We start from the raw sequence: 25,934 nt of genomic DNA, 5'->3' as shown, positions 1-25,934 counted from the left end.
AAGAAATAAATGAGACTTAAGGAAAATCAATGACGAACTCAAATCACTCCAGATCTACAAGGATCTGGACGGATTCAAGTCCAAATGCTAGGTTTTGAAGAAAAGAAAGAGGGTAAAGAGAATCTGGCCCTTGAATCAAAGATTTGAGCCGTGAAACTTTGATAGAAAGCACTCACAGACCATAGATACGTTCTTTAACGAGTTTTGAATGAGATCTGGACCAGATCTCTTCGAGGTCCTTCCACGAAACCACACAATCGAGCAACCAGGGGAAATAGGAGACAAGTAGAGGCCTCGTACAGACATGGGAAGCCCTAGATCGAGTAGGAATCAAAAGGATTAGGGCTGGCTTTGGGTGGCGGTGGATAGGGTTAAGTTTGGTTTCAGAGAAAATTAGAAAGGAGGGGGTTTCAGGGGCGGCGGGTGTAGGCAAATGACTAAGGTTTGGGGGTCATTGGGACTAAAAAGGAAACGGGGAATGATGGCCGTTGATCTCTGTGATCAACGTCCAAGATTAAAAGGATTTGGGACGGGTTGGATGTTATGGGTTTGGGATGGGTAGGGTCGGATTTGGACATTTAATTAGGCTAGGTCCAAGATAGAAAAGACTATTTGTTAAATACCTCTTTAATTGATAAAATATTTTTTTTAAAAATAACTATTAGGTTGTAAAAATCATTTTGATGCCTAGAAATATTTCAAAATAATTACTTGATATTAAAAAATATAAAAGGCTATTTTCTGGTAAAATAATGTAATAATACATGCACAGGCTATAATTGCAAAGTAATTGCAATTGCATCCTACAAATACAAATATGGCTATTTGTGCAATAATTGAAACTTAGTACAAAATGTAAATGATAAAATTAATCCAGTAAAATTATTATAAAACTATTTGTGATGCAATCAGTGATTATTTTATAAATAAAATACTGGAATAAATTATTAAAATATTTTAAAGATGCAAAATTGTATGAAAAATACTAATTGATACCAAGGCATAGTTTTAAAAATATTATAGGAAAAAATTGGGTATGAACCCACCCCAGTTAATAAAACAACATAAAGGTTTTTATGCCATTAGGCAAGCACGTAGGTCATGGTCATAGACTTAGGCCTTTTTATATCTTCGGAAAACACTCAAAAACAATCATCTCTAGTTTTATATATTTAGATTTGCGATCATTAGCTAAATTTTAGAAGTAGAAACAAAACCCTATTTGTGGAAGTGCAATTTAGATACTTCACTTACTTATTCTGAATATATACTACTAACTCCCATCTTAGTTCCATGTAGATTCGATCCCGACTCCTTGTTGGGTTTTATTATTGAAACGACCATGCCATACCTTGTTAGAGGCGTGCATTTGGACGTGATCAATTTTTGGCTTCGTTGCTGGAGAGTTAAAACAGATTTAGCTAGATATTTGGTTTTGTGTGTGAATTGTCTTCTTTTCCTTCCGTGTTACTGATTTTTATGAATCAATTGTAGGTACAACAATGGCCCTCAACAATGATCATCTCTGAAACATGCCTTTGGAAAATGTGGACGTGGAATATGACCACGTTGAAGAGGTTCCTCTTGAACCTAGAGCAAATAGAAGAGGTTGACCACCTCAAGACAACGTCACAGTTCCACCCCCACCTCCACCAAGAGCGGCTCCACACCGAGTTGCTGCCGAATGATGGGTATGCAAGTGTCATAGTCCTGCCCTGTATTAGGACGGGCAATTTTCAAATCACGAATGTAATTCTCACATTGCTAGAGCAATTGGGATTCTTCATCAAGGCTCTAAGTCAAAATGAATATAAACACTTGAAGGGGTTTGTGGACACTTGTTGGGGGAGTAAATAGACAAACATCTCATAGGATGCTTTAAGTTCCTTTCTCTCTACCGGGGAAAGCCTTAAATTGGTTAGAAATATTGCCAAACCATTCCTTCCATACATGGGATGAATTGGCGGAGAAATTTATTTCCGAGTTCTTTTCTCCCGGGCATATGGCTACTCTTAGAGACGAGATTATAGCATTCAAACAGAGCCCAATGAGCCGTTGCATGAAATATGGGAGAGGTACATAATAATGGTCAAAGAGTGCCCCAATAATGACATGTCAGAGGCTATGATTCAACAAACTTTCTATCGGGGGATCAATACTACCAATCAATGCGTGGTCAGCCAACTTGCCGGTGGAAATTTCATGACAACGGAGGAAGTATAATGGTGGAAATTTCCTAAGCAAGTCAATGCCATGGGGGGTCTTAGTATAATGGTGAACAAGAGAAGGCAAAAGGTCCACAAGTGCAAAATAGTTTGGAGAATTATGTGCAAGAAGATAGTGGGTTTGATCAAGATGAATCTTACAATGAACAAGAGGAGGAAGTGCAATACGTGAACAACTTTCAAGGGAAATGAAACATCTCTCAAGTCCCTAATCAACAACAGTGGCGACCTCAAGATAATCAAGGTAATTGGAATGGTGGTAACAATCAAGGGAATTGGAACAATAACAACAATCAAGGAAATTGGAGTGGCGTAAATAACCAAGGCAATTGGAGTGGCAACAACCAAGGATATTGGGGAGGCAACAACCAAGGGGGATGGAATAATAATCAAACAATCGAGGGTTGGGCTTTCAAAGGCCCCCGATGTATCAACAACTAAGCAACCCACCTCATTATCCGTCCCATGGTCCAAGTTCTTCCAACAATGAGATGGAGCTAATTGAGAGCATTTTCAAACTAATGATGGAGAAGAATGCCGACTCTGATGTCTAACTAGCCTCACACAACACATCAATTCGCAACTTCAAAGTTCAATTGGGGCAAATCTCTCAAGCTCTAAACACTCGTCCTAAAGGGGCACCACCAAGTAACACGATGGTGAACCAAAGGGTGGGAACAACACGGGACATGCCATGGACATTTCTACAAGGAGTGGAAAAGGGGGGATGCACCCACCTCAAGTCAAACAAAACTTATGGATGATGAGTAAGTGGTACAAGAAGATGAGACCCCGAACAATGTGATTCAAGCAAATGAGGAAGTGCGGATTGATATTGATGATAATGTGGAGGAAGAGCAAGAGGAAGTGAACCTGTCACGACCCAAAATCCACTAAAGGTCGTGATGGCACCGGACACCATTGTCAGGCAAGTCAACACCAAATAACTAGTAATTTCTCGCTTTAGATATTTCTGAAAATCATTTCATTTATACAATTAAACAATAAATAATAAATTTCACTGAATAAATAAATGATACCTTTAACAATTTTAAAATACTGAATAATCCCATAGACATCCCATAATCCGGTGTCACAAGTGCATGATCAATTTATAGAAAACAATATAGTACAACAATTGTCCGGAATACAAATTGGTCAGTAGAGAAAGTACAATACAATATTATGAAAGAGACTCTGCTGGTTGCGGACCTTCTCAAGAAGTGCAGCTCACCTAAGTCTTTGTATCAACCATGCCGCTACACCTATTAGGCCGCTATAGGTACATGTGCCTGTGCAACAAAAATGCACAGCAAATGTAGGATGAGTACAAAAACAACGTGTACTCAGTAAGTATCCCGTCTAATCTCGAAGAAGTAGAGACAAGAGGTCGACTTCGACACTTACTAATGGTCTAATAATAATATGCCAATAATATAGTAACTAAGGATTTTTATAAATATGGTTGTAATTCAATAGAATGAAGCATGTAAACAATTCTTTTATTCAAAGGGAAATTTCCAAATCTGTTTTCATCAATTGTACATTTATTCTCATGCCAGGGAGAAACAATATCAACATCAATAAATTTCAAGGCAAGCAATACAAGCATGCGCAAATCAAGACGAGGTCGTACGACCCAATCTAATAATATTTAAATTGTGCTCTACCAGAGGGTCGAATGGCGCGAACCATAGATGCATCTATTTAATATACCAAAGCGTTCGGCCCGTTCCACAATAGATAAACACATTCAAACAGTTAATCAAGAATTCATCAAGGAGCAATTATTCAGGAAAAGGTAAGTTTCTCTTTTAAAATTCAAGAAATCATGTCTATCCTTTTAGAAATTTTCTTATACATTCAATATGTGTTTAACCATTTTTAAATTGACAACAAGGTTACAAATATAAAAAGTAAAGCATGCTTTTTGGCCCTAGACTACCCAGACATAAGCAGAATAGTAGTTACGCACGGACTCTCATCACCTCGTGCATACGTAGCCCTCACAAATAGGAGCACATAACCAATTAACTCACATGTGTGGACAATTCCCTCTTACAAGGTTAGAAAGGAGACTCACCTCGCTCAAAAGTTCCATAACCGACATTCCACGCCTTTTCGATGACTCAAATCGATGCCAACACTACCAAAACTAACCAAATAATGGGCAAACCAATGTAAATATGTCGTAATACTTATAACAATTCAATTTACATAAATCCCCAACTCCACTTGAAAGGTTGACAAAATCACCCTCGGCCCACATGCCCGAAAATTTGAAATTTTTCGAAGATAAAGATTACGCATAACCTCACAAATTCAAATATATAATTCACTCTCAATTTCATGACCAAAATGGTGGTCAAAATCCAAGAACACCAATTGCTAGGTTTTTCTTCAAAATTCAAATCTCCACAAATATTCATGCTAAAATCTATACATAATCAATGTATTTAACTCTAGACTAGTATAAACCACTTACCTCAAGCTTGGTGGTGAGAATGGCACTCCCAAGTTGCTCCAAATTGGCTCTCATGGAGGAAAAATGGTGAAAATGAGCCAAACCCTCGCTTTTAAAAGAACACACTACCCAACCCACTACTCGCACTTGCGGTCACTTGACCGCTTCTGCGGTTCCACTGGTGTGGTTCCAATTCCGCTTCTGCGGTCCTTTTCCAGCCCCTCCACTTTGCACCTGCGTCTTCTCATCCGCAGGTGCGGTCCCGCTTCTGCGGCGGGATGACCGCATTTGCGGTCCTAGCACTCCCAACCAAAGTCGCATCTGCGACCCTCATGGCCACTTCTGTGGCTTCGTACCTGCAGCCAAAACCTCGCAGGAGCGGTCACACCAGGTACCAGCTGCTTAAATTCTTCTTTAAATTCCAAATTTGATGTGTTAACCATCCGGAATCCACCCGAGGCCCCCGGGACCCCAACCAATCATACCAACCAGTCTCAAAACATAATACGGATCTGCTCGAGGCCTCAAATCACATCAAACAATGTCAAAATCATGAATCACACCCCAATTCGAGCTTCATAAACTTTAGAACTTCAAACTTCTACATTTGATGTTGAAACCTATCAAATCACGTCCGATTGGCCCCACCTGAAGGAGAAGGTATTTTACTATCCCGGATGAGCATGCATTCTGACTCTTAGTCCCAGGGGCTAACACTTAGTTTATTTCAGTTGCAGAAAAAGACTGAGCTCTAGCGCGCCTCCGAGATGAAGTTGGCCGGGCCAGGTGTGAGCATGATGAGTTGAATATTCGGGCGGAGGCTCAGGCTTTCGAGGGGAAGGACGCCCTAGCTAAAGTTCCTGCTTTTGAAGCTCAACTTCTCTTAGCTCGTGATAATGCTTCGGTTCAGATGGAAATGATTGTGAAACTTGAATCCGAGCTTTCGAAAGTCAGGGCTGAGATCGTTGATGCCCGGGCAGAAGCTGCAATGAGCCGGACTAAGGCTGACCAGGAAATGGCGATCTATTCAAAAAGGATGTTGCCGATGCTCAACCCGAGCTGAGAAGAATCCTCAATCGCGAAGGGAGGATTGTGGAATATGTTCGCTGCAAGTCTCAAAGAAAGACCCTTGAGGAGATTTGTGCCAAAGGCTTCGCCCTCTCGGAGGAATTGGCGCTAGCAAGGGCGGACGAGCATGATGCTCGGTTGCATTTGCCCCACGCCAAAGGAAGCGAAGATGAGGCCGGTAGGCAGTAGCCACCGGGGAGGGGGCATAGATTTTGCCATCTGTTTGTAGCATTTTTGAAGCATGTCTGTAGACAGAGATTGCATTTCTTGCATGTATATAAAATAAAACCTTGCGGCTTTACTCCTTTCATATCTTTTTTTGTCTTGATTTTGACCAGGCGAGCTGGTGTTTGAGTTGGTAGGAATCCTCAAAGTAGCAATGTGGCCCCGGGGCTCATTGGACTGGACCATAGGTTCTTACGTATTTTCGCTCTTAGGCATACTTAGGCCACCTATCTTGGGCTCAGTTCCTGAGTCGGACATTGACCCGAGCTTATTTGACCTTCGAATGGTCGGGTTTTAGGTTGGCGACAATGGCTCTTACGCTTTTGGTTGATGCGGCCCTTTAATGTAAGCTCGCAATAATGGTTCTTACGCTTTGGGTCGAAACGACCTTTTAATGTAAGCTGGTGACACTAGCTCCCACGTTTTGGGTCGAAGCGGCCTCTTAATGTAAGCTGGCAACAATAGCTCTTGCGCTTTAGGTCGAAGCGACCTTTTAATGTAAGCTGGTGATAATGGATCTTACGCTTTGCCCTTAGGCATATATAGTTAACTATTTTGGGTCCAGTCTCTGAATCAGGTTACGACTCGAGCTTATTTTGACCCTCAAGTTTTCAGATTTTAGGCTGGCGACAATGGCTCTTACGCGCTTGGTCGAAGCGAACTTTTGTGTGTGTGGCCCTGAGACTTATTAGGCTGGCGACTATGGCTCTTATGCGCTTGGTCGATGCGACCTTTTATGTAGGCTTTATTTTCCTCTCATTAAGGACTTTTTAAGTAATTTTTACCTGACTCATCGTCGGTTCGGGAAGAACCTCGATTTCGAGTAACTTGCGGCAATGTTCGAGAACCTCGGGATGGTTGGCTCGGAGGCTGAGTAGCTCAAAGCCTGTGATTTGGAGCTGACATGGTCGAAGCTCATTTGCCTATGTCAAGGGTATCCTGTTTAACCGATTCTTTCTGAAGTAGATTCAGAGTAATTTAAAGGCATATGTGGGCTGGCGACAATGGCTCTTACACCTTGTAGCGATGGTCGGGCATCCCCAAGTCGCATTAGTTTGACTAGTACAGCCGTGTGATCAGAGTCACTTGTGTTTGGCCAGAGCCTTTGAGTCCCGAGTGAAGTAGTTTCGGCATCTATATCGAGGGTATGCCTTTTTAGAGGTCTTACAAGTTCGATATATAGCTAAAACTTTGAGATCAGGTTTATTCCTTTAGTAAGGTCTTACAAGTTTTTCATGCCGTTGAGGTCTTACAGGTTTTTCATGTCGTTGAGGTCTTACAGTTTTTTTCATGTGGTTGAGGTCATACAGATATAGTTGTTGCCTTATGTAGGTCTTACGAGACCGAGTCTGCCCGCTCGGGGTTTTAGGGCCTCGTATTTTGGTAAGTCGATGGAGGTGGCGCTTGACGACAATCCCTGAGTCGTCGAGGATTTCCTGACTCAGAAACCATTATTCGCAAACTTTGTATTTCCTCATTGGGGCTTACGGTTTTGGAGATCCTGACCCTGAGGTCGTACGTTCTTGGAGATATCGGTGCTAGTCCCCTAGCATCAGGGCACCTTTGGCCTTGGAGATGTTTTGTAATTGTTTTCTCACCTGAGGGCTTGTGATTTTGGAGTCTCGGCACGGAGGTAATTCGGGCATAGAATTGTTGATGCCAATCCCCGAGTCTTGGGGACGTTTCCGGCGGAAAAATCATTTTTGCGGAGGTGCCAAGCTTCTTTCGGAGCGCAATATGCTTTAACAAAAGATATTCTTCAATTATTTGATACAAGTGTGCATGTATTCGCTGTCGGGGGCCTGGCTATACGAGCACTGTTCGTTCGACCGTTTGGCCTGGTACATTATTTTCCTATAGAGACCCCATTTGGCATTTCTTGGTTTTTTCGAGTGGATGGCCTCTGGAGGGAATGCCCCCAGTGTTCGAGGTTGATTGAAAATGAAGCCTCGAACTTTCGTTGAGTCTCCCTTTGGTAGCATGCAGATGTTGCCTCGTTAAAAACCTTGCCGGTAAAACCCTTTTCGGGATAAAAACTCGGTCGAAGGAAAAGAGTGCAACGGATGCTTTGAAACCTTAAGGTATTCGAGCTGGACTAATGCTCTGACTGCTTCGGTCGGGCGCCTTCATAAGAGTTAGTCTGAAATACGAAATGAAAAGGGAGATGGTTATACCTTAGTGTGAGACGCGCCAGCAATGTTTTGAGGATCGACATGTTCCAATCATTCGAGGTGAGGATGCGGTACGATCCTTCATTTCATTTAATTGGGCTTAATCGGGGGCGTGGCTTAATTACCCTTTGGCTCCTTTGCAAGCGAAGGTATGGGTAACGGTACCACATCGTGCACCGCAAACATTTCCCTCACCGTATGTTGTTCCTCGTAGACGGTTGTAATTCCATCCTTTGTTGGAAATTTCATCATTTGGTGGAGAGTGGATGATACTGCTCTCATGCAGTGTATCCACGGCCATCCAAACAAGGCATTATACCTCATGTCTCCTTCTATGACATGGAATTTGGCGTTTTAGGTCGTGCCTGCCACGGTGACTAGGAGCATGATTTCTCCTTTTGTTGTTTCGCTTACCATGTTGAATCCATTGAGGACTCGAGTGGCAGGCACAATTTGGTCAAGCAGTCCAAGCTGCTCTATCACCCCCGACCTGATAATGTTGGTCGAGCTACCTGGATCCACGGGTACACATTTTATTTGAAAAGAATTTACAAGGAAAGAGAATACCAGTGTGTCATTGTGAGGTTGAGACAAGGTCTCGGTGTACTCTTCGCTAAAAGTGAGGGCGTCCTCGGGAATATATCCCCGAGTTCGCTTTTCTCTAGTGATGGATATTTTTGTCCTTCTCATTACGGGTTCCTGCGGGGAATCGACGCCTCCCAAGATCATGTGGATGACATGTTGTGGCTCGTTTGTTTCGTTATTCTTGGATGCCTCTCTTTCTCGAAACTGACTTTTGGCTCGGTCGCTAAGGAATTCCCGGAGATGACCTTTGTTAAGTAGTCAAGCTACCTCTTCTCGGAGTTGGTGGCCATGCATGTTGTGAAACTCGCACACTAAGTTATGATTCCTTTGTAAAGGATCCGATTATACATGCCTGGGCCATCTGGCATCTCTGATCTTACTGATGGCGAACACGATGTCCTATACATCGACGTTGAAGTTGTATTCTAACAAGTGAGGTGCCCCCGTTGGCCCTACGTTCCTATCAATTCTAGCTCTGTTGGCGAGTACCCGAGGATCCTATCCTCGATCTATCCTTCCATCATTGCGAGGTGGGTTGCGCCTTGGGGCGTTCCTCCTGTCTTCGACGTATGGCTGATATCATTCTTTGTTTGGTTTTAGCTCCTTTGCCAGGAGACTTCTTGGGTATACTGAGCCCAAGGGGGCTCCCAACTAGTCATCCTCGACCCTAACTTTTGACTGGTATTGGTTGTGGATGTCTGACCAGGTCACAGCTGGATACTCGATCAAATTCTGTTTCAATTGTTTAGAAGCCACCGAGCTTCGTTCATTCAGACCTTGAGTGAAATCTTGCACTGCCCAGTCGTCGGAGACTGGTAGTAGCTCCATCCGTTCCATTTGGAAGCGACATATGAACTCTCGCAGCATTTCGTTCTCTCTTTGCTTAATCTTGAAAACGTCGGATTTCCTAGTTGTTATTTTGATGGCACCGGCATGTGCCTTTATAAAGGAGTCTGTTAGAATGGAAAATGAGTCTATGGAGTTAGGAGCTAAGTTGTGCTACCACATCATGTCCCCCTTCGAGAGTGTTTCCCCAAACTTCTTTAGTAAGACGAACTTGATCTCGTCATCCCTTATATCATTGCCCTTTACTGCACAAGTGTAGGCAGTAACGTGTTCAATTAGGTCCTAGGTCCCGTTGTACTTTGGGAGTTCTGGAATCCTGAACTTCTTTGGAATGGGTTTCGGGGCCGCTTCCTCGGGAAATGGCCTTTGTATGAACTTCTTCGAATCCACACCTTTCAGGACCGAGGGTGCACCCGAAATTTGGTCGACCCTGGAGTTGTAAGTTTCGACCCTTTTGTCGTTGGCTTCTATCATCTTCTCGCCCAACTCGATCCTCTTGGTGAGGTCCTCGAGCATTTTTACGATGGCGGGATCGGTCATCGACCCGTTATTGCATGATCTCTCTGGTACCTATTCAGCTGGGGGAGCTGTCCCCGGTGCTACCGTACTAGGAGTTTTCTGGTGACTTTGCAGCTGAGCAATAGCTAGCTGTTGTGCCTGCAACATTTCAAAAATAATATGAAGGCTAACCTCCCGTTCTTTCCTTGTCGGGGTTACCTGAGCTTCTTGCCGATCTCTTTGGTGCACACTCCTGTTGGTGTGCGAGCTGACGTTGACGTGTTAAGCATCGCGCGAGACCGCATCTACGGGAATTGGGTCTGGTGCGTCCCCAGGGTTTTGTAGTGGCACACCAACACCTGGAACAACCATACCATTCTCTCCATGATCCTCAAGATTGTTGTTTTCACCTCCCTTCACTGAGTTATACATTTCGACTTGAAATCGAATATCTTGGACAAGAAAAAGCGTGAAAGATAACTTGCGTTATAGGACGAAACCAACAAGAAAATAATCACTATTATTTTTAGCCCCACGGTGGGCGCCAAACTGTTTACCGTGAAAATGGTAATAACAATTAAATTTGTTGAGGGGACTCTAAAAATACGTGATCTATTTTTATGCTAGTTTGTTAAGCAGTTGATGTTAAGTATATGAGATTAGAGACGAAATAAAGTGAAGTAGAGAGCTACAATCAAACCGATGGGTTGGTTACTCGGGGGCCTCGAGCTTGCCGATTTGGATCCTCGAGGTTGATCCCGGGCTCGGCTACGAGCTATCGAGGGTAATTGCTATATGACTAATAGTTATAATAGTATTGACATAGGCTCTTTATGGCCAATGATAAGCAATAAATGATGAACAAAATAAGAAGGTAATAAATGAAAGCAATAATATCGAGAGAGTATATGAGAGAGCAAAGAGAATGTTTTCTATATTTCTTATGGAGCAACGGGAGCAACGGAGTTTACAAAGTGCCAAAGATCCTTCTTATATAGGGGGGAAAACCCCCAACATAGTACAAAATACATTAACGATAAAGAAAACAGGATGGGACAGCTGACTAACTTTATGATATAGGTTCAGATTAGCTTCAGATTTTGCCGGCCCCGGCTGCACTCTTCGGAAACTCCCCATGACCGTTGGGGTCATGACCAACATGATCCTCAGGTCAGGTATCGATAGACCTTGAGGGGGGATACTCGAGCCTTCGAGGTGATCTTCCGAGATGCCTCATTAACGAGAAATTGGTTTCCTCTATTTAACCATATACAATAGCCAACGACGAAATAGCATCCAATGTTCGAATACTCCTTCATAAGGAGCGCTATGCTGAAATGAACACATCCGGCCTGGTATAGAGCCCATACTCATGTTAAATCCATCCATAGACCTCAAGTCGATTCTGATCGTAGTGTACTAGGCAAATAACCTTTCAAGGGTCCATAAATACCCCCTTCTTCCTATAACTCACAAGAACAACCATCATAACCGGAGTAAACCTCCACAATCCACAACCTAGTAAACCGAGTGCCCTTCAAGCATGAATTCTCAAATTAGCGATATCACCACAATCTTCATACTAGGTTTAAACTTCCGATATATCAAGTGACTACATGTCACACTCATACAATCTCCCCGCGAGACATGCTCCCACAACCTTTCGCACCAGATAACAAGTATGCACATCCATACCACCAGCCGCACTAACACTGTAAAGCATAACAAGAATCCATAACCAAGTTGCAAAGCCTCTTTCACAAACACAAATCCCAAGTGACGTTGAAGACTATACCAGCTTACTCTAAACATTCAAATCCCTTTCCTGCTCCTCCGAGCTCGTGACATCCTTGCCAACACCGAACCGCAACCTTGGTTCCTCACTTTCATTTTCATGCTGCTCGCTGCACCTAACATGCCAATATGCGATAGTAATAGAATTTCATCATAATTCCTGAACCACTAATAGGTAAACACTTCATCATATAGGAACCTTTTACTCATCCCATTCCAAGAGAGCCATAACAACATGCGAGTAAATTCTCATAACCGTTGGACATTCCAATCCTCAAGTAGTGATCTAACCACCATAACCATTCCGGGATCCGCCTAGACATAACAGGCTATAATACTTGAATACCCCCAACTAAATCAATTACGGAGGCCGTCAAGCCTCACATGTATCATCACAAATCACCTACATAACTCAATCACGCTGAAGGAACTGATCACTGCCACCAATATGCCAATTCAACCGTGGCTAACCAATCTAACTTCTTCTGATTTATCCTTAATCGCCTCAAGAATAATAATAACTCCACTCAACACATAATGAACTTAATCCGCACTCCTCCTGAGTGGCCTTGTATCTAGAGACCATGTTGTCTCAAATCTCACAAACCATCTCATACCTTCCTTGTGTGCATATTCACATCTTCATCTGATATACCCATTCAGATAATCGCTCTACGAATCTGAAGTCATTTTCTTTCATTCTTCCAGAAGCTATACTACAAGCTGAAGATATCATAGAACCTTCCAAGCTTCTTTTCATAATCCATTGCGAAGCTCGATACTTAACCATACTTATAGACTCAAAATCCTTAGGCACTATGCCTTAATCTTTGAATCCACTAGGACCATTATTAAGAGTCACCCACTCTAACGTGTCCCAAATATAATCAACTCCAAGACTCTGCTGGCACATGAACACCAATCTCAATGAAGCACCTGACTGAGTCAATTCCCTTGTAAATTGCCTCTGTACAAAACATAATTTGAATCTTCCCAAAGCCCGAACATGGGTCAATAAGGCTATCTATAACACACCTTTACCATTTTCTTTGCTCAAATTATCATTTATGTTTTTTCCCTTAGCTGAAATAACTTACCAATAAGCCGATAACCTGAAACCTCACAAGAAGATAACCATACAACCCAATCATAGGCGGTGGGACTCTCCCACTTAGCTTGAAGCCACCATTACACAACTCTAGATCCCAACAAGATTGTTTCTTCATTGTTGACATGATCTAGCGCATCCATCATGCCAAATTCCTCGAAATCTTTCTATAAAACCCTTTATGAATACTCTGAATCTTTAGCCACATTCACATGACTGATCTCTTTACCGTATAGCTCATAGAATTCTTCGCAGAAACCTCGCCAACCACGCAACCGCTGATATGCTCACAGGAGATAACCCACATATGGAAATTACATGCCGACATCTCCCAATGACTTTGCACGGGGTACAATCACTATGACGTCAATAACTCATCCTGAGTCTATACTCATTCACCAATTGTACTAGTCCGTTCACTTCTTATGGACATCAACTAAATAGCGATAATATATTCCAATTCGAAGTCATGTTGTATATTTCTTCATATCAAACAACTCCTTCCTGTCATATCAATCTCCCGCCGTATAATAGCCAATATTTCGAATCAATTCCGTAAACCTAGTCCTGTCCACCCTGAATCCCAATTCACTCTAGACTTTTTCTCCGGGTGTGTGGTCATCCTACTAGAGAACCCATTCGCTACTCTGCCACTCTCCCACTTTAGCCAAACCACTCTTCTTTAAGCAACTACTCGACTTCAGTTTCTTACACCTGTCCTTTTAGAAATTTAACCACCGCATGACACTTCCACATGTTCTTCCTCATCCTTTGCTGCTTAGTTGATGCCTTAGATCAAAACCTATCTCAGTAGCACTTGAACCAACAAAGTGTTATAAACTCTAAACCTTTTCGAAGATCATATTTTCCGAGCCGTTGGCATTAAGAACACTGATTTAATCCTGAACCGCCGCACCTCGCGATCTCTGACAGCCGTTTCTTTAATACTGTCTCACAATATCCTGCTCCAAAGGTGAATTGTAGGAGATCATAACACCGGCGCACTTAGTACATTCAATAAGGACAACAACACCTCATCAAAGATGAAAATTCTACCACGCTCGCAAATACCAAGTCTCATTACTCCATCAACCCAAATCTGAACATTCTTAGTCCGATTGCCTTTCCTCCACCGGAGATAAAATACCGAATCTCTGAATAATGCACTGAGTAAATCTCCCTTCAAGTCATTCATTGCCCTAACACGTAGGCAAGCATCCTACCATCACATCAATACTGCGCGACAACCGTTCAAAAGCATCATGTCAACTTGTGCCTAGCCTCAGAGCTCTCAAAAGTACAACTACTGAGCTGAAATGACAGAATATTCTTCCATAATGCGACGATAATATCGCAAACAACCACGCATGGAGAAATATTCCGCACCATATTTGTTGTACCATTACAACTACTCACTCGCTGATTCATGACCAGCGATTTGCATCGCATAAGAATGAATGGAAAGGAAATGAAGCCATAAGACTCAAAGGAAATCAAATCGCACGATGAGGAAATCAAGAAGAGAAGCGCCCATAATAGCCTTGTAGCCTCTCGAAGATAAGCACAGACGTCTTCGTACCGATTCGCGAGACTCTACTATACCTGCTTATGACTCGTGAGACCTAAGGGAACCTAATGCTCTGATACCATGTTGTCACGATCCAAAATCTAGTAAGTATCGTGATGGCTCCGGACACCATTGTCAGGCAAGCCAATACCAAATAACTAGTAATTTCTCGCTTTACATATTTCTGAAAATCATTTCTTTTATACATTTAAACAATCATAATAAATTTCACTGAATAAATAAGTGGTACCTTTAACAATTTTAAAATACTAAATAATCCCATAGACATCCCAGAACTCAGTGTCACAAGTGCATAAGCAATTTCTAGAATACAATATAGTGCAATAACTGTGCGGAATACAAATTGGACAGTAGAGAAAGTACAATACATTACTCTGAAAGAGACTCTGCTGGTTGCAGGCCATCTCGATAAGTGCAGCTCACCTAAGTCTCCGTAACAACCATGTCGCTGCGCCTACTAGGCCGCTAGGGTTACATGTGCTTGTGCAACAAAAATGCACAGCAACTGTAGCATGAGTACAAAAACAACGTGTACTTAGTAAGTATTTCGCCTAATCTCAAAGAAGTAGAGACGAGAGGTCAGCTTTGACACTTACTAATGGTCCAATAATATTATACCAATAATATAGTAACTAAGAATTTTTATAAACATGGCTGTAATTCAATAGAATGAAGAAAGTAAATAATTCTTTTATTCATAAGGAAATTTCCAAAATATTTTTCATCAATTTTACATTTATTCTCAAGGCAGGGAGAAACAATATCAACATCAATGAATTTCAAGGCAAGCAATACAAGTATGCGCAAATCACGCCGAGGTTGTATGGCCCGATCCAATAATATTTAAACTGTGCATTGCAAGAGGGTCGAATGGTGCGAACCATAGATGCATCTATTTAATATACTAAGATGTTCGGCCCGTTCCAAAATAGATAAACACATCAAACAGTTAAATCAAGAATTCATCAAGGAGCAATTATTCAAGAAAAGGCAAGTTTCTCTTTTAAAAGTAAAAAAATCATGTCTAGCCTTTTAGAAATGTAGTTATACATTCGACATGTGTTTAAGCATTTTTAAATTGACAACAAGGTTGCAAATATTACAAGTAAAGCATGCTTTTGGGCCCTAGACTACCCGGACTTAAGCATAATAGTAGCTACGCACGGACTCTCGTCACCTCTTGCATACGTAGCCCCCACAAATAGGAGAACATAAACAATTAATTCACCTATGGGGACAATTCCCTCTTACAAGGATAGAAAGGAGACTCATCTCGCTCCAATGTTCCATAACCGGCATTCCATGCCTTTCCGATGACGTAAATCAATGCCAACACTCCCAAAACTAGACAGATAATCGGCAAACCAATGAAAATATACCCTAATACTTATAACAATTCAATTTACATAAATCCCCAACTCCACTTGAAAGGTTGACAAAATCGCCCCCGGCCCACATGCCCGGAAATTCGAAATTTATCAAAGATAAAAATTACCCATAACCTCACAAACTCAAATATATAATTCACTCTCAATTTCATGACCAAAATCGTGATTAAAATCCAAGAACACCAATTGCTAGGTGTTTCTTCAAACTCCAAATCGCTACAAATTTTCATGCTAAAATCCATACATAATCAATGTATTTAACTCAAGACTAGTATAAACCACTTACCTCAAGCTTGGTGGTGAAAAAGGCACTCCCAAGTTGCTCTAAATCGGCTCCCATGGAGGAAAATGGTGAAAATTAGCCAAACCCTTGCTTTTAAAAGAACACACTACCCAGCCCTCTTCTGCGGTTGTGCAGGTGCGGTTAGAATTCTTCTTCTGCGGTCCTCCTACTAGCCCCTCCACTTCGCACATGCGCCTTATCTTCCGCATGTGCTCTCCTGCTTCTGCGGCGGGATGACCGCATCTGCGGTCCCAGCACTCCCAGCCAAAGTCGCATCTGCGACCCTCATGGCCACTTTTATGGCTCCGCACCTGTGGCCAAAACCTCGCAGGTGTAGTTATAACAGATACCAACTACTTAAATTCTTCTTCAAATTCTAAATTTGATCTGTTAACCATTCAGAATCCACCCGAGGCCCCCGGGACCCCCACCAATCATACCAATCAGTCCCAAAACATAATCTGGACTTGATCGAGGCCTCAAATCACATCAAACAATGTTGAAATCATGAATCACACCCCAATTCGAGCTTCATGAACTTTAGAACTTCAAACTTCTACATTTGATGTCGAAACCTATCAAATCATGTCCGATTGACCCCCAAATTTTGCACACAAGTCATATTCCATATTACGGACCTACTCCAACTTCCAGAATTAGAATCCGACCTCGATATCCTAAAAGTCCACTTCCGATCAACTTCTCAAAAACCTTCAAATTTCTAACTTTCGTCAAATAACTCTAAAATGACCTACGGATCTCCAAATCCACTTTCGATCGTGCTCCCAATAACAAAATGACCATACGGAGCTATTCCTAGACTTGAAATCCCAAGAGGACATCGATAATGCTGAAATGCACTTCAACCCAAACTTATGAAATTCTTCCAAAATGTTAACTTCCACAATAAGCGCCGAAAAGCTCACGGGTCATCCAAAACCTGATTCGGACATACGCCCAAGTCCAAAATCATCATATGAACATGCTGGAACCTTCAAATTCCAATTCCCAGGTCGTTTACTCAAAAATCAGACCTTAGTCAATTCTTTCAACTTAAAGCTTTCGAAATTAGAATTTTCTTTCCAATTCAACTCCGAACTTCCCGAAATTCAATTTCGACCATGCATACGAGTCATAATATCTGAAGTGAAGCTTCTCATGGCTTCAAACTACCGAACGATGTGCTAGAGCTCAAAACAACTGGTCGGGTCATTACTGAACTAGTCTAGGGAGCACATTGATGACATACCAGAACCCGTAGTGCAAAAGGCTAAGGCACCAATGCCTAGGACTCCTCCTCCATATCCTTAAAGGCTTGCCAAGCAAAATGGTAAGAATAAATTTAAAAAGTTTATTGACATGATGAAGAGTCTATCTATCAATGTGTTATTGGTTTAAGCTTAGGAGCAAATGCCCGATTATGTAAAGTTTATGAAAGATTTGGTGACAAAGAAGCAGTCGATGAATTGTGAAACTATCAAAATGACTCATCAAGTGAGTGCAATTTTACATTCCATGGCTCCCAAATTGGAAGATTCTAGTGCTTTCACAATTACTTGCACCATTGGAAGTGCCGAATTTGCTAAAGCTCTTTGTGATCTTGGGGCAAGTATCAATTTGATGCCCTATTTGATTTTCAAGACTTTGGGAATTGGGAAACCAAGACCCACATATATGAGATTACAAATGGTTGATCGTACCATGAACAGACCGTTGGGAGTAACTGATGACGTGTTGGTTCGTGTTGATAAATTCATTCTTCCGAGAATTTTGTCATTCTTGATTGTGAGGTTGACTATGAGGTGCCGGTCATTCTTGGGAGACCTTTCCTTTATATGGGAAAGGTTTTAGTTGATGTTGAAGCCAGAGAACTTACCCTACGTGTTGGTGATGAAAAAGTGATTTTCTATGTGTGTAAGTCTATGAGGCAACCCAATAGCAATGAGGTGTGCTACTTTGTGGACTTGGTGACCGATGTGATTGTGGATGAAACAAGTATTGTGATGAATGTTGATGATATATTGGAGGCCTTCTTGCCCAACTTTGATGATGAATAGATGGATGGTTTTGTGGAATGTGTGAACATTTTTCAAGGAATAGGGTCATAGACTTATGAGCCCCGCTAATTGTCCTTGGATCTTGAAAACAAAACAACTCCTCCAATAAAGCCTTCAATTGAGGAGCCTCCCATCTTAGATTTGAAGCCATTGCCTCCATATTTTAGTTATGAATTTCTTGGCCTTTTTTTTCTTTACCGATTATTCTTTCCTCTTGTTTGACTAACGTGCATGTACATTTTACATTGGCAGTGCTACAAAAGAGGAAGAAGGCTATTGGATGGACATTCGCGGATATTCGTGGGATAAGCCTAACATTTTGCATGCACAAAATTAACTTTGAGGAAGGTGCCAAACCATCTATTGAACATCAAAGGAGACTCAACGAAGCCATACAAGAGGTTGTCAAAAAAGAGATCATTAAGTGGTTGGATGTCGGGGTTGTTTACCCCATTTCTGATAGTTCGTGGACTTCTATGGTTCAATGTGTCCCAAAGAAAGAGAGCATGACAGTGGTCACCAATAATAAGAATGAGTTGATTCCTACAAGAATGGTGACCGGGTGGAGAGTGTGTATGGACTACTGTAAGCTCAACAAAGCAAGGTAAGACCATTTTTCACTTCCCTTCCTAGATCAAATGCTTGATAGATTGGCCGGTCATGCTTTCTATTGTTTCCTTGATGGGTATTCCGGCTACAATCAAATTCATATTTCTCCGAAGGATCAAAAGAAAACTACTTTTACATGTTCTTATGGTACCTTCACCTTCTCGCGGATTCCATTTGGGTTGTGCAATGCACCGACAACTTTTCAAAGGTGTATGATGGAAATCCTCACGGACATGGTGGAGGATTACCTTGAAGTCTTCACAGATGACTTCTCAGTGGTCGGAAATTCTTTTGATGATTGTCTAGCAAATTTGGATAAAGTGTTGGCAAGATGTGAAAAAACAAACTTGGTGCTCAACTGGGAAAATTGCCATTTCATAGTAGAGGAAGGCATTTTCCTTGGCCACAAGATCTCAAAGAATGGCATTGAAGTCGACAAGTCAAAGATTGAGGTGATTTCTAAACTTCCACCTCCAACTTCGGTGAATGAAGTGCAGAGTTTCTTAGGCAACGCGGGATTTTACCGATGTTTCATCAAGGACTTCTCTAAAGTGGTGAACCCGTTGTGCAAGGTTTTGGAGAAAGATGCCAAGTTCCATTTCAACGATGATTTCAGGAGAGCCTTTGAATTACTAAAGCTCAAGTTGACTACTACCGCCATTATCACCGCTCCAAATTGGAGTGTTCCTTTTGAGCCCATATGCCATGAAAGTAATGTAGCGGTAGGGGCTATTTTGGGGCAACACATCAACAAGATTTTTCATCCGGTCTATTATGAAAGAAAGACCATGAATAGTGCCCAATTTAACTACATCGTTATAGAGAAAGAGCTCTTTGCCATTGTGTTTGCTATGGAGAAGTTTCGCCCATACTTGATGGATGCAAAAGTAATTATCCATACGGATCATGAGGCGGTTCATTATCTTATGAGCAAAAAAGATTCCAAAGCCTGGTTGATGAGATGGGTACTTCTGTTGCGGGAGTTTGATATAGCCATCCAAGATCGAAAAGGAAGTGAAAATCAAGTGGCGAACCATTTGTCTTGTTTGGAGGAGAAGGGTAGGCCGCATGATGGCCTTGAAATAAATAACTCCTTCCCCAATGAGCAACTCTTGGCTATTTCAATGAAAGAGGTGTCATGGTTCACGGATCTAGAAAATTTTCTTGTAAGTGGTATCATCCCGGATGAGTTATATTTAAACCAAAGGAAAAAGCTCAAACGGGATTGTCAAGACTATTATTGGGATGAACCATATCTTTTCCGTATTTGTACGGATGGAGTGATTAGAAGATGTGTACCGAAGGAGGAACAAGTTGAAATTCTTAGGGCTTGTCATTCTTCGTCGTATGGTGGTCACCATGGTGGAGCAAGAACAACGCCAAAGTGCTAAGCTGCGGTTTCTATTGGCCCACTCTTTACAAAGATGCAAGTTATCTCATCAAGCGTTGTGATGAATGTCAAAGGGTCGGTGGAATCTCAAAGAAAAATGAAATACGCCTCACTATTATTTTGGAGATTGATATCTTCGATGTGTGGGGTACTGACTTCATGGGTCCATTTGTGAGTTCTTTTGAAAACACCTACATCTTGGTCGGGGTTGATTATGTGTCCAAATAGGTCGAGGTCGTTGCTTTACCCAACAATGAATCGAGAAGTGTGATGGCATTTTTGAAGAAGAATATTTTTACAAGATTTGGTACACTGGGATATCATAAGTGACGGGGGATCACATTTTTGCAACAAAGCTTTTGATACCTTACTCACCAAGTATGGTGTCACTTATAAAGTCATGACGCCCTATCATCCATAAGGAAGTGGTCAAGTGAAAGTCTCTAGCCGGGAGATAAAGAGTATTTTGTCCAAAACAGTGAATGCTAACAAGATGGATTGGTCCAAGAAACTTGATGATGCTTTATGGGCTTATAGGACGGCTTATAAAACACTTATCGGAATGTCTCCTTACCGGTTGGTGTTCGAAAAAGCTTGTTATCTTCCGGTTGAACTTGAGTACAAAGTCATGTGGGCGTTAAAGAAGTTGAATCTTGAGTGGGGTGTCGCCGCCAACCTAAGGGTGGCACAATTGAATGAGTTGGATGAGTTCCGGTACCATGCATACACAAGTTCCTCCTTATATAAAGAGAAGATGAAAGACCTACATGACAAGTACATTCGGAACAAAGAGTTTAAGGTGATCTTGTGTTGTTCAATTCTTGGTTAAGAATGTTTCCCAGAAATTTAAGTCTAAATAGAGTGGCCCGTTTGAGGTTTTGAGTGTGACACCCTTTGGTGCATTGGACTTGAAGAATAAAAATGATGAGGTGTTTAGAGTCAATGGTCATACAGTGAAGCGTTATCTAGGAAAAGTTGGTGATAGTCACGTCGTGGCAGTAATTCATTTCAAGTGATGGTAATCTGCATCGTGCCGCGACGTTAAATCAAGCGCTTCTTGGGAGACAACTCATGTTTCTTTTTCTTTCACTTTTTCGTCTTCTTTAGATAACTGATTTTGAACTGTGTTGCAGGAATGAGTGTACTTTACAGGAACTGTGCTCAGAAAACTTGGCTAAGTATTGGAAAAAGTGTGGACCGCACAATTTTGAACACCACAACAGAAGGGAACTGCGGTCGTACTATTCTTGTGTGGGCCGCACAGGGAAATTTGTTGTTCGCACCAAAATCTACGGTCGCACACGTAATTGTGCGGACCGCAGATCAACAAAGGGTAATTTCACTGCAGGTATCAAAGTGCGGACTGCATAAGGAATTCTGCAGCCGCACTCATCTCATGAACTCTTGGCCACACCCGCAGAATATAAATAGTAAACCTCATTACTTTTAAAATTTCTGAGAAATCAATACAAAGGCCAAAATCTTGCACACAACTCATTCACTCATCTACCAACTTAATTTAGCATCTTTTATCACTCCTTAAAACCACTTTATCACTGGTATGTTCAAATTAGTTTTAGAATTCTTCAATTTTCTTAATATATTTTATAATTTGTTGTCACGACCAGATTTTTCCACCCTCGGGAGTCGTGATAGCACTACTAGTGAAAGCTAGGCAAGTCAACCATTTAAATTATTTACCTTTTCCCCATTTTTAATCCTTTAACAAATACGAGCCAACATTACATAAACAACGAAAATTTAAAAGCGGAAGACTGAGACGTAATGTATAAATAAAGATGCCAATACCAATTCATACATAAACTACCCAAGACTGGTGTCACAATTCCACAAAATGTCTAGGAATACTACAAATGAAGGTCTGAAAGAGTTATTACAACATTGTCTCTGAAATACATAAAAGAAACCGAACAAAAGGATAGAAGGAGACGTCAAGGCCTGCAGATGCCGGCAAGACTACCTCGGATCTCTGGATGGACTGAAGGCATCAACCCCAAAGCTAAGGTCAAAAAGCTGCTGCACCAGGATCTGCACACAGTGCAGAGTGTAGTATCAACACAACCGAACCCATGTGTTGGTAAGTGCCTAGCCTAATCCTGGCGAAGTAGTGACGAGGCTAGGACCAGACTACCAAATAAACCTATGCAGTTAAATCATATACAACGGAAAATAAAAGCAGGAATGTACAGTTAAGAATGGGAGGGGGAACCATGCTGCAAACCATCAAATGATAACAGAAGGACAGTAGGTAAATACAAGGAACACCATAACTCAATTATCAACAAGAATCAGAAATCAAACAAGTGCATGGCATCACCCTTCGTGCTTTTACTCTCGTCCTCACCATAAGAATCAATACAATCTGCACGGCAACACCCTTTATGTTTTTACTCTCGTCCTCACCATAAAATCAATATAATCGGCATAGAATTGTACATCGTGTGGCACGGCATCACCCTTCGTGCTTTTACACTCTTCCTCATAAAATAATATACGACATCACCCTTCGTTCTTTAACAGTCTCTCACCAAAACAATGCACGGCATCACCCTTCGTGCTTTAACACTCTTCCTCACCCAAACAACAATCACAAAAAATAAGGGCAAGAAAATAAATGAAATCACAATAAAATCCCAACAAGGGAACAATAGTACAACAATCAAATGCCGGCAGGGGAAGAATATCAAAAACATCAACATCCCGGCAAGGGAGATAGTATTAAAAGCAACAACATCCCGGCAAGGGAGACAATATAACAATCCTCTTATCTTTTTAACATTTACATCACAACTCACTACACAACTTGAGCCAATGCTCTATAAGGTTCAATTACCAATTTTACATCCATAATTCGTTTTACAACTTGAGCCAACACTCTTCGATATTCAATTACCAATATTACTTCCACAAGCTTTTCTCAACAATAGAAATCATCACATAAGGCATGAACAATAGAAACGGAGTCATAATAATCATACTCTAAGACTCACGGGCATGCTTGACACCAACGTATAGATACTCGTCACCATGCCTATACGTCGTACTCAACAAATAACACATCGCAAATAGGACACAACTCCTAATCCCTCAAGCTAAGGTTAGACCAAACACTTACCTCAAACTTCCATGGCCAACTTAAGCCTCAAACACCGCTTTTCCTTTAGAATTTGCCTCCAAATAACTCGTATCTAGACCAAATTGATTTAACAACATCAATAAATGCTAAAGAATTCATACCCAATGCTTAATTATAGGTTTTCTATCATTTTCCCCCAAAAAGTCAAAAATCGACCCCGGGCCCGCTTGGTCAAAACACTAGGTTCGGACCAAAACCCGATCACCCATTGACCCATGAGCTCGAATATGTAATCAGTTTTGGAATCCGATTCCAAAACAAGGTCTAAATTCCAATTATTCAAAAAGCCCTAACTCTACCCAAATTCTCAATTTTCTACCCTTAAGAACATGATTTAGGCCTAGAAATCTAATGGGTGTTAATGGAAATTGAAGAAAACAAGTCTAAGAATACATACCTATGGTTTTGTGAAATCCCTCATCAAAAATCGCCCAAGTTTGAGTTTAAGTGAAAAAGCTATGAAGTTTTGAAGAAGTCCAGTTTTGATACTGGTTTAAAATAACTGGGCATTTATTAACTGCGTTGGCGTTCCTTTGGCCGCGTTCGCATAGGGTTGACTAACTACACCTATGCGTTCGCGAGCTAAGAGTTGCATTCGCACAGGGTTACAACTACCCAGCCCCCAGCCCATCTCCTATTCTATTTGTTCGCGATAGCCTAGGTGCATTCGCATAGAGTGAACTCCTAAGGCTCCGCGTCGCACCTGGCTCTATGCGATCGCATAGTGCAAACCTGCCCCCTCTCAATTTGTTCAGTGCATTCACATGGGTTACCATGCGTTCGTATAAAGTAAAAACTCAGACACCAGCGAATAGCAAAAACACCAGATTTCTAAGTCCAAAAACACTCTGACGCCTATCTGAAACTCACCGGAGCCCTCGGGGCTCTAAACCAAACATGTACACAACCTCAAAAGCATCCTACGGACATACACGTGCGATCAAATCACCAAAATAATATCTTAAACAATGAATTTAGCATAGAAATCTAAGAAAAATCTCAAAACTTTCAAAGTTTCAAACTTCACAAATAGGGGTCTGAATCACATCAAACGACCTCCATTTCTTACCAAATTTACAGACACAACTCAAACATCATGTTGAACTTGTACCGGGCTCCGAAACCAAAATATGGTCCTCATACCATAAATTTCAAATATAATCAAATTTCCAAAAAAACTCTTTGTCGCACCTCCTTTTTCCGCACCCGGGGGGCGCAGGGGAGTTTTTCCAATTAAAGGACAATCGAAGGGGGATTTATTTGTTTATCTCAGAGTCGCCACTTGGGAGATTTAGGGTGTCCCAAGTCACCAATTTTAATCCTGAATCGAGGAAAATAATGACTCTATATTACAGTCTGCGTACCAGAAATCCAGATAAGGAATTCTGTTAACCTGGGAGAAGGTGTTAGGCATTCCCGAGTTCCGTGGTTCTAGCACGGTCGCTCAACTGTTATATTCGGCTTGATTATCTGATTTTATACAAGTGTGAACTTATGTGCAAAATTTAACTTTTAACCGCTTTTATCATTTTACTGTTTTTATCAAGAATTGCAACGTTGTGAAAATGTATCTCGAACCGCGTTACAATCAATGTACACGTGATTAGAAACACATTTCGACTCCGTTGAGAATTGGATTTGGGTCACATAAATGCGCACCCGAGTTTAAGAAGGTAAGATTTATTAAGGCGCGTCCTAAAGAGTCTAACGTATTGTTATTTTAGGAGGGTTGTGAGATTTGCTAAACAACCCGTCCTGGAACCTAAATGCTTCGATAATATACATTTAAACAAGGGCCCCGCATCTGCACGTTTTGTTTATTTTCATCGAGGCTCATCTCGTTCTTATTTTAAAAGGATATCCTATAGCAACTACGTTTCTTATCGCGTTTGTCCTTATCAATTGAAAACAGTAGATAGTCCTAATTAATTACATGCTTGCAAGTTGTTTGTAACAACATTCAGAAATGCCTAAAATCAGAAACGAGGCTGTCCGAACAAATAATCACGGGCCCAAATCCAGCCCAAGCGTGATTGGCCAGACCTGGGCCACTGCTTGTTCAAAGCAGGCCGGCTTGGCCTGTTTTGGCCTGAACTCGACCTTTGTGAGGTCGAGGCCCTGAATTTGTGTTCCTGATCTTAAAACATGGTTTTAAGAGTTATATAGCAATTTATTGGAAAGGAAAGAACTTATTTACAGTGTACGAATTTCATGCTTGGCATACATTACAGGCTTATACTACACCTTTGAACTAAATATGAGATACAAACTACTGCCTTGGGCATACTCTCATCACCAACCTATATGCACATTCTAGCATTCAACTACCATACATTGACATTTATAGGCATGAAGACTACCTCTAGTACCCAGAACAAAAATGTAAAACTATTACACATTGCATGAATATTTAATGTAACAATCTATATCTATAAAAAAACATTCTTCAGGTCTTTCATTTACATTCATGCTCAAATT

At 41.4% G+C, this 25,934-nt stretch overlaps 1 protein-coding gene across 1 annotated transcript; it reads left to right on the top strand.

Annotated features, from left to right (window-relative positions):
• The first annotated feature begins 20,792 nt into the window (after positions 1-20,792).
• On the top strand, positions 20,793-21,438 carry LOC138879468 (uncharacterized). Its single transcript, XM_070159080.1, has 3 exons — positions 20,793-21,098; positions 21,160-21,297; positions 21,433-21,438. Exons 1-3 carry the CDS (start codon positions 20,793-20,795, stop codon positions 21,436-21,438), a joined length of 450 nt encoding a protein of 149 aa, XP_070015181.1.
• The last annotated feature ends 4,496 nt before the right edge of the window (positions 21,439-25,934 follow it).

The sequence above is a fragment of the Nicotiana sylvestris genome, chromosome 10 (assembly GCF_000393655.2).
Source record: "Nicotiana sylvestris chromosome 10, ASM39365v2, whole genome shotgun sequence".
Taxonomy (NCBI): domain Eukaryota; kingdom Viridiplantae; phylum Streptophyta; class Magnoliopsida; order Solanales; family Solanaceae; genus Nicotiana; species Nicotiana sylvestris.
This window is presented reverse-complemented; position numbering and strand designations above follow the sequence as displayed.

Excerpts from the sequence above, each read along its gene's own strand:
- LOC138879468 (XM_070159080.1), top strand. The coding sequence starts at position 20,793 with ATGGATTGGTCCAAGAAACTTGATGATGCTTTATGGGCTTATAGGACG. Across the intron at positions 21,099-21,159 it reads TTCGGAACAAAGAGTTTAAG|AGTGGCCCGTTTGAGGTTTT; the intron begins GTGATCTTGTGT and ends AAGTCTAAATAG.